Source organism: Poecilia reticulata, linkage group LG4 (genome assembly GCF_000633615.1).
Source record: "Poecilia reticulata strain Guanapo linkage group LG4, Guppy_female_1.0+MT, whole genome shotgun sequence".
Taxonomy (NCBI): domain Eukaryota; kingdom Metazoa; phylum Chordata; class Actinopteri; order Cyprinodontiformes; family Poeciliidae; genus Poecilia; species Poecilia reticulata.
The window spans coordinates 29,242,084-29,251,723 of NC_024334.1; the positions used below are offsets into that span (position 1 = coordinate 29,242,084).

At 39.4% G+C, this 9,640-nt stretch overlaps 1 protein-coding gene across 5 annotated transcripts in view; it reads left to right on the plus strand.

Moving 5' to 3' along the window:
* The window catches only part of osbpl9 (oxysterol binding protein-like 9), a 35,042-nt gene that overhangs the window by 14,918 nt on the left and 10,484 nt on the right, over positions 1 to 9,640 (plus strand). For 3 of the 5 annotated variants that reach the window (XM_008407893.2, XM_017304472.1, XM_008407895.2), the window contains 5 exons: positions 3,790 to 3,885; positions 4,397 to 4,444; positions 6,183 to 6,212; positions 6,320 to 6,370; positions 6,813 to 6,851. In XM_008407893.2, coding sequence (XP_008406115.1) covers positions 3,790 to 3,885; positions 4,397 to 4,444; positions 6,183 to 6,212; positions 6,320 to 6,370; positions 6,813 to 6,851 — 264 coding nt within the window. Of the gene's footprint in view, positions 1 to 708; positions 1,503 to 3,789; positions 3,886 to 4,396; positions 4,445 to 6,182; positions 6,213 to 6,319; positions 6,371 to 6,812; positions 6,852 to 9,640 lie in introns of those variants that run through there. The other 2 variants (XM_008407896.2, XM_008407894.2) reach the window with 2 other exon arrangements.

Genomic DNA, 9,640 nt, shown 5'->3' on the forward strand with positions numbered 1-9,640 from the left:
TCTATCTATCTATCTATCTATCTATCTATCTATCTATCTATCTATCTATCTATCTATCTATCTATCTATCTATCTATCTATCTATCTATCTATCTCACACATAGATCTATAGATAGATCTATCTATCTCACACATAGATCTATAGATAGATCTATCTATCGATCGATCTCTCTCTCTCGTCAGAGCAAGTAAAATACTCGCTCTCTCTTTCTCTCGTCAGAGAGAGAGAGAGAGAGAGAGAGAGAGAGCGAGTATTTTACTTGCGCGCGCACGCACGCACACACACACACACACACCTACTAAGGCATGCTACTCTGTGTTACTGACATCATGGAGATGTCAGTCTTTTGTTTCTTATGTTTGGTAAAATAGTCACAGCATTAAATTGTCTGCAAAAATTAATACAAATAAATATAACAAGTCCCAGACTGTTCCTAGCACTGTGCAATGATTAATACATGAATAATCCTAATGAATTAACAGTAATTAAAAATAATAGTGGATGAAAGGCTTCAGACCATTTATACCAAAGCAGGTATGGAGAACCACAAAAGCAAAAATTAAATCATATACAAATCTATTAATCTCATGTTAAGCACTACAGTATCTTTCTTTGTTAGTTTATTTAAGAGTCCGGTTTATATCTGACCCTACGCCTGCCTTGTTTTGTCTCCGCTTGTGTTTTTTTTTTGTTTGTTTTTTTTTTTTTTGTTAAAAAAAAGGCTGGTGTTTTATCTTGCATCTTTTACTTTCTGCTTTTTTTTAAGCTACCTCTCAGCTGTTCTCATTTAATTTAAACCCTCCATGAGTCTTCCCTCCCTCCATCCTCTGGCTATATTCAATTCCTCCAGCTCAATTTCTCTTTTTTTTATGCTTACCATCAACCTTGTCTTTTGCCCTTTAGTTTACCTCCGCTGCCTGCTACTCTCCCTTCACAGCGAAACTCTCCGATGTGCTACGTGTGTTTGCTTGCTAACCGTACCCGCACACCCACAAACACACACGTATGTGCATTTACGTGAGTTGCTGTCGTAGGATCATGTGGGCATCGCTAACCAATCCCAGATCTGGTTGCTTGATCAACAGCACATCTGCCTCTGCTGCAGCAGCCAATCAGAGTTTATCTTAGTGCTTGTGTGCTGTGTGGTTTTCCTTCTGCCTGTGAGAGAGGAAGTGTGCCCTTCCTGGCAGGGGAGGGTCTTGGATTAACTCAACTCTGTCTGCCTCATTCCAAATAGTCAGCTGATACCTGCTGCTCAAGAGTATATCGTATCCAGACTGACTGCACACTCTCGAAGAGACGGAGGGTCTTTGTTTCTGTGTCTGGGAGGAGGACGGAAACATAATGCTAACTTCACTAGAGCTCACGGTTTGTCGCTGTGGGGGGGAAAAAAGCTTATAACGGAGGAGGAGGAGGAGGAGGGGAAAAAGGCTTGTCAGGCTAAATGGCCTGAGAGATGCACAAGCTTTGATGCAGCATGTTCATTGGAGTGAGGCGCCCTGTAAGTAAAACACACACACAAACAAAAACAACACACAACGCAATCATCTGCCGCGCGCCGCTGGGACGGCAGCGTTTTAAAGTGGGTCACACCGTGTGGAAAGATAAATACATAGTGAGGAGGGGTGGGGTGGGGGGATTGAGCTCTGAAGGCGGTGTTGTTTTCTACAGCCAGATTGGGTGGATGATTCTAAGTGTGTGTTCTTGCTCTGAAAGATTCCCTCTGTGGGACAGAGATGAAGAGTCTGGCCGGTGGGAATGAGTGGGAGCGGAGGTGCAGACGTCTGGGAATATTTCTGGAACAGCGAAGGAGTGACGTGGCCGTTCAGCGGCTGTTTATAAACCAACCACCTGCAGCTGACTTTCTGTTCCTGAATTTATCGGCTCTGTTTGTGAAATACAACTTCCCTCCCCCCCAGCCTGCCATCGTGCATGTTGACAAAACAAAAGATTTAGTTTGCCGCATAATAATAGTGGCCTATGTTAGTTTGCCATGGTGTTTAACCTCAGAAGTGTCATCTTCCTGCCCTAAATAGGTTCCTTTTTATGTTTACGTCCTAGGTCAGCACCGTTTCCAGTCTAAAGAGACATTTTAACTTTCTAAAGAAAATAAACTATATTGAACTATGTTGTTGTTACTCTATAAAGATTCAACACACACAAAAAATTATAAAACTACGTATGTTTTGTTGTTCTATAGATTTCAAGGCACAATATTTACAGCCAGTACTAATTTTTGTTGAAAGCATTTCTTTACATTGGAGGTTTTTCTTTTCTTTTTCTTCCACATGAATAAGTGTGCTGACATTAAAAATGTTCTAAGTTTGTTGTGTGACACGATTCTCCTGAAGTAAAAGGATGGGTTAATTCCAAGCCTTTTCTCACATCTTTGCCAGGGGTGCCAACAGATTTGTCCATGTAGTATCTATATTAGTTTAAGTTGTGTTTGTGACTTTATTTAGATTTTATACCATCACACTTAGAATCGCCATTTTGAAATTCATTCTCGGTCACTTTAGTTCACTGTCTGCACTTGTTTGATCACTTGAGGTTGTTTTTGCACAGTTATGTATTGATCCCTGCGTTGCTTGTATCAAGTTCAGTCATCATGCATTACTGGAAGGGTTTGCAACTTGTTGCTGTCATTTTGGCCCAGGTTCTTAATTTGTAGGCAAACTGAACTAGCAAAGCATGCACCTTTGATCCTTTCAGGAAGATTGTCGTGTTAACTGCATGCTTCAGGGCTACAGGACAGACTTTGCTCTCTTTAAAGCTAACAAGTTTAAACCTAAGCAGTTCTCAGACCTGGACAGATGTTAATGTTTTGCTCCAGTTTAATGGCTTTTCTTCACATTCCCATGAAATCCCAGACTGTAGGAAGAGGAGATAGCAGGAGTATGCGACGCAGCAAACCCAAGGCGACGACGGCAGCTCTCTCAATGGTTTGATAAGAGCTTGACTTCCTAAGAGGATTTATGATTCAGTTGATTCCCATTTACTCTGAGACCATTTCTCTAGAATTGTCTGCTCTTTCTTTTTTAAACCAAACAGACTGCTGTTGCAGTAAATTACTCTGACACATGCCTTATTAGTCATCACTGGGGTTGCCTGATGTACAGGGGTTATTGTTATCACTGCTGCTAAATCCGGGCGTTCGGACTCTGTAGCTTTTTGCCAAGCAGATCTTCTTCCCTGTACTTTCATCTTTCAGACCTTTTTGTGTCCCCAGTGCTTGGGTGAGCTTGGACGGATAGAAACTCATGTGCGGTCCTCTTTGTTTTGCCTGTAGTTCAGTAATTGCCTTTTAATGGATCTTATGTAATGAAATGTTCTCTGTGTGCGTGCATACGTGAAGGCTAGGGGCTATTAAGGGAAACTAATTAACAAACAATAAATTTGAGTGCACCTCAGCCCATTTGTGCTCTGCAGCTGTCTGTCTTGGTTTTAAGTTTTGTTGAAGCCTGACAAATGTGGGCTGTCACATATGTTGGTTATTCACGCAGGCTCGCCTTTTGACAATACTCCTGGTATTGTATTTCACGTAGTACAGTACATTGCTGGAAGATTCCCCTGAACTGTTGATGTTTCCACTGTTTTCTGCTCCTGTTTACAAAAGCTGTCTAGTCATGAGACGATGGAGTCGAGCCATTATCTCATGAAAGGACAGCTCTTGGTTATTGATCCTGGCTGCACATTTTGCTTTGAATATGCAAAACTAGCAGGGCTTTTACCACAAGTCTAATAGAGATTGCAGTAATGGTTGGCTTTGTTTGTTTTCCTCTCTGCAGGAGGCTGAGTCGGGACTCGTTCCGAGTGTGCAAGACTTCGACAAGAAGCTAGCGGAAGCTGACGCCTACCTACAGATCCTAATCGACCAGTTGAAGGTAGGATGGAGCTTCCGAGCTGGAAGGTTTTATTTTTGGCAGAGATGTGACAATCTGTCTTGAACTTTATACATCAGACTGAGAAATCAATATGTCCCATTTTATAGATTTTTGATCCAGTCAGAATATCTTTGACCATCTAAAGTATCCTGAATGATCGCATTGTTCCATAAGTAAAGCGAGGCTTTATTCTGTAATTTGTTCATCCCCTTTCTGAACTCGTTCTCATTTTTAAGAGATTTTATAAAGCAGAGTTGTGGTGACACGATGACGAGGCAGAAAGTAGTGCAGCCGCACAGTCTCTCCTCCGCTTGTTCAGTGTTTTTATTAAGACCCTTTGTCTTTCTAAAAACACTTCACGGCTCATTTGTGTCAGTCACCACGTTATCTAAAGCCATCTGCAGGCTGCAGATACTCTGTGATCCTTCTGAATACTCTGTTGACTGGAAACATCTCTGCTCGTATCTCATCTGTCCCTTTTTCCACCTTTTCATCTCTTGTTCTCAAACAGCTGTTTGATGAGAAGATCAAGGACTGTAAAGAGGATGAATCGCGCAGAGTGAGTACCAGCAGTGCTCTGTCTCAGACCTCTGCTCTTCTGTTTTCTCTTTCAATAGGCCCCTGACAAATTATTAAATGCAATTTAGATCCTGTGCCACCTGTGCAGATGAGCTCTGGTCTGCTCTGTTGCAGGTTGTTTGGTAGCTTTGATAAAAAGAAAAAATAATTTAAAAAATGTTGTATTATGACCCATTGGCACTGACAATTTAACCAGATATTATTTGGTGAAAGATTACCTGGGAGACCTCTGATCACTGTGTTTAAACTGCAAGCATGCAGGTAAATGTTTAATTAGCTTTTTCATGTCAAATACAGTTGACATATCATCTGACATGTTTCATCATTTGATGCAAAAAAAAATGAAAGTCTTTGACATATTGAATAATGTATATTGAAGCTCTGTAATAGTTTTTTTTTCTCTGTATTTATAGAGATAAGCAAACAGTTATTTCTTTCTTTCTGATTTTTGTTTCCTCAGAAAATCCTGGTAAACATGTACAAAAATAGACCTTACAAGTTTTATATTTTCTTGAAGTGGAAAAATCTCATTCTAGAAATTTTCTGTAGTTCTCGAACAATGAGCTCTTCACATGTTTGTTGCCTCCGTTACGTCGTCTTCACTATGTGTGGTGTTGAGATAAAACTAAAACTAGTTTCTCATCCAGCCTCGTCTGTGATTGTTATAAATTTCTAATTATTTCAGTAGCCATAGGCAAAATTAAGGGAACAGATTTTCTCTCGTAACCGTTCCCATACATTCAAACATCAGTACACATCTGTGTCACTGGAATTACTTTCCTGTTTTAAGAGCTGCTCTTTTTCACGTCATATTCATACATTTTGAAACGAGAAGTTGCGCATTACAAATTAAGTTTCTTTGCACTTTTTTTTCACTAAATAAATATGCTCAAACATTTTTTATTGTGAGATTGATGCTACTGCAGTAAGATATCGTAATGCATCTTTACAAGGGATGGCTTCTAGCCTCAATAAAGTTTTGCACATTTGTGAAATGCAGAACTACGTCCGATCTTTTTCACTTCAAGTTCATTCAAAGAGGGAAGGAACATATTTCTTTTATTTTAAATAAAAAAAGAGAAGAGCTGCAAATATATCAGAGGTGACAATACCACAAATAAAAATAAGCAGCAAATGAGAAGTGTTGGTCACAGGTTTTTGTATTTCACAAAATGATAAACTATTATGATTGTGACAGTCAGTGACTGTTGTTAAGGCAGTTTTTGACCATATCTGCTTGGTGTCTGTTTAAATTTTCACTTTCATGATCTAAAATTTTAAAGTTTTGCTTTCTGACCTAAACAACATACAAATCTCAGGGCAAATGGCTGCCATTTTGTTTGGGTTTATCCTCTTTTATTACATGCTTTTTCCTAAAATGTTATGAGTTCTGGGAAATGGTGTTTAAAGTTGGGAACTGTTCTAAGGAATTTCTCTTGAAGGAACCTTTATGATGAGATTGTGTTTTTGGTTTTGTTGAGGGTTTACCACGATTTTCCATCTGAAAGCTGTGAATAAGTGACGTCAGATCTATTTTTCTTGAAAATTATCTTGCTGAAGCAAACAAAAGAGTGGCTGCTGTTGGACGTATTTAACCGTGGGATTTTTCTCCAAATGCTGCCTGATGCTGCCGTTTCAGGTTGCATCTGAAATCCTTCTTTAGAAACCTTGTAAATCTAACAGTATGCTTTCTTCTTTCTTTTTTTTTGTATTGTTAGAAAATAGAAAATTTGAAGGAGACTACTTGTGTAAGTTAACTCGTGCATATTTACTTTCCTGTATTTCCAAACTTCCTGTTAAGTTTGGAAGTCAGTTCCTTTCTAACGGATTCCTTTTTTTTCCCTCTCTCCTTCAGAGTATGGTAGAGTCCATCAAGCACTGTATTGTTCTGCTGCAAATTGCCAAGGTAAACCGCTTGACTGCATGTCTGAACACCTCTCTCTCTGTGGGTTGCCATGACAGTGGTCTTTTCCGTAATCATTTTTCTTGTGAAAGCACACGGGTGTGTATGCTCTGTGTCCGGTCTGTAAGGTAGTTCCCCGCTCACAGTTGCTATCTGGGTCGGTGGATGACGAAAGGATGTGGCCCAGTGCTCGTTTCATCACATGTTCCTTTCAGCTGTCTGAAAGGAAGTGGGGGGTTTACTGGTGTTTCATGTGGTCGATAGGTGTGACGACTTGTACTTTTGGAACTTGGAATAATGGGACATCACATGAAGGGCTTAAACATGTGATAAAACGATCACTGCAAACGGCAATTTACTGAAGATAAGATTCTCAGTCAGGATGCTTTTTGACTTGAACCTTTGTACCCAAAGCAGTCTAACGCTGTTTTCTTAAAATTTTAAGGACCAAAGTAACGAACAACAACACGCAAACGGACTTATAGTAAGTTTCAACGTTTTCCTGTCCATGAAAAACAATTGAAATCAGACCAAACTTCCGACTTTCTTTTCTGACATAATCTACCCTCTCCTTTAGCGAAGCTGATAAATCAGATCTTTAGAGCATGCCATCTAATTTGGACATAAGCTCTACCTTAAGCTCTTTCCCCTCATGTCTGCCACTGCTATCTTCTTGATTAAAACTTTCCTGTTTTAATCTGAGTTTAACTCCTTTTAGCAATGGTTGGGAACTATCCTTCATCACAGCACAAAAAATGCATGCATGTAACACTCCATTTGTATTTTTGCCTAGTATATTGTGCATTACAAAAAATTCCATAATCATTGAATCGTTTTGCTTTTTGTCACATTAAATCCTCAAACTTTTTTTATGTAAGTTACTGACATTTTAAATGAAAAACTGACACCAGGTCCTGGATTTTTTTTTTACTCCCTTTACTCTGATTTTGGAAATATAGCTGTGTTCAACCAAGTGTAAGACTTGGTAGAGTTTTGTATATTATTTGCATAATTGTAAAGTGGAGCAATAGGGATCCAGGTTGGGTTTTGTAGCACGTTTTTACAGCTGATCATCTGACAAGATTTGCACCTGGTGCCACTGGATTTTATTTATCGCGGTTGAAGTTTTTCCTCAATTTCCCAATAACGAGCTACATTTGTGCTGTCCTATCATATACAATCTCAACAAAAACACATTGAAGTTTGGGGCTTAAATTTGACAGAATGTGAAAACGTTCCTGATTTTTATGATCCCTTTACAAAACACTGTATGTTAATGTATGTTAATGTGATGCATGCATGTTTTTTTTTTTTTTTGTCATCATACCTGATCCGAGCACATCACTTCACCCTGAAATTAAAGCCAGCATCATCCAGCATTGATTGAGCCCGCTCACACTGCTTGCTTATTGAATTTCTGAGCACTAATAGCCAGTAAAGCCATCCAGAGAGCACTTTGCAGGCTCTGCAGGTGCACCGTGTTCACATTCTAGGCCATTCCAGGACTCAGGCATGTTTACTTACCACTATTCTCATCAGTTTTCCAAAGCAATCACTTTAGGCTTTTAGACTGATTTCTCAGTCTACACGCTCAGCTTCATGTCCAGCCTCCTGTTAGGATGAAGTAAGGTGGAGTAAAAGTATAATCTGTCACAAATAATGTTGAATTATCGGCTAGATGTGAATAAAAACCTTGCTTACCTGACCATACGTAGTCTATGTGGCTTACTGCTCAGTTAAAGCAGACCTCAAAGACTACAACCACAATGCTTTCAATGGGGAACTGTGAAAAGTGGATATTTTCCACTCTGGCTCACAGTTCGCTTTCTATAATACTTTTGTAAGAAATGGAAACTTTTCTCTATTCTTAGTTGGGTATCATATCGTATGAGGTGAAGTAACGTGGAAAAGGGAGGGCAGAGAAAAGGAGAATCATCCAGTTGAAGAGACATGAAGGTGAGGGGGAAGCAGAAAATCAATCTGAAAGCTCTTTGAATGCTTTGGAAAACGCTAACAGTTTGTGCATAATAGTTTAACGCACAGAAAACGTCCAGTCTCGTCTCCGATTTGTGAATCCCACAGAGGCTGGACTGCTCATACTGTGGGAGTCTGCTCTTATGGCAGATATAATCCCATAGTCATTAAGTAAAGTATTATGTGGTATAAATAGCACAGCCTAAGCTCCGTCTACCCCTAGATCTGCCTGTTTTATGTTTCCTAAGCTTCCTGCCTGAGATTCGTCTGCAGCTTTTTCACCACTAGAAATATGCCACGTTGTCTGCGTTTTTTATAAAGTGGAGAAAATGATTCATTCACTGCAGCTTGAAACACTAACAGCATGTTTGATGGTCCACGTTGTTCTTACTCTGTGGGAAAGATGCTATCATTTTAAGAGATTCTTTAAAAGGAGAAACGGCAAATTGTATTTAGCCATCAACATCATTTAACTGGTTTAACTAGAGCTGCTAGCTGCGCTGATATTACACTCGCATCAAAAAGAAATTAATTATGTCATGGTTTATTTAGCTCTAACTCTACTTGAACTGCACGTCTCCATCTGCTTTTGAGTTATCTCCCGTTTGCCGGAGCCAAAGATTGACCACCCCCATCATGGCAAACTAATATTTCTCTGTTTGGCTATAATTAGTAGCCCTTGACTTACTTTTTTTTTCTCTCAAAGGCGTGCAGAGTGGAGGACGAAGTACGAACTCAAATGTGTGAAGCTCTGATCACAGTTTGAGGTCCGGGAGTTTGAATTATTTTTATGTAAAAACAAAAAGGCATATAATATTGAGACATCACATTATATTTTTCTCCTCCTCAGCTTCATCTGAGGACAAACTCGGTACAGACTCACCACATTTATTTCTGTAAATTTCAACTGAAGAAAAAGCTGTTTAAATTGCTGTAGGTCAAGTTAAAGCAGTAACCTCTCGGACTGTAATGACAAAAGTCCATTTTATTTGTGACCAAGAGCCCTGAGGTTGAGCTGTCGCTGAACAATAGGTCGATATGATCCTGTTTGGATTTGGCCATGTTCCAGTCAGTGAGGATATTGGATGCAGGAACTCTGTTAAACTAAATAGATATTGCAAAGTATTATGCATAGGTACTCCTGTAGAAGAGGCGGAAAACATCTTTAACTTAATTGACCCTAAATTACAGTAGCAAAATCTAGCATTGAAACTTTTAGACGAATCCAACCTTTAATTTGAGGATGATTGCTTACTGAAGAAAATGGATGCAACAAAAATCTTTACTTAATTTATATAT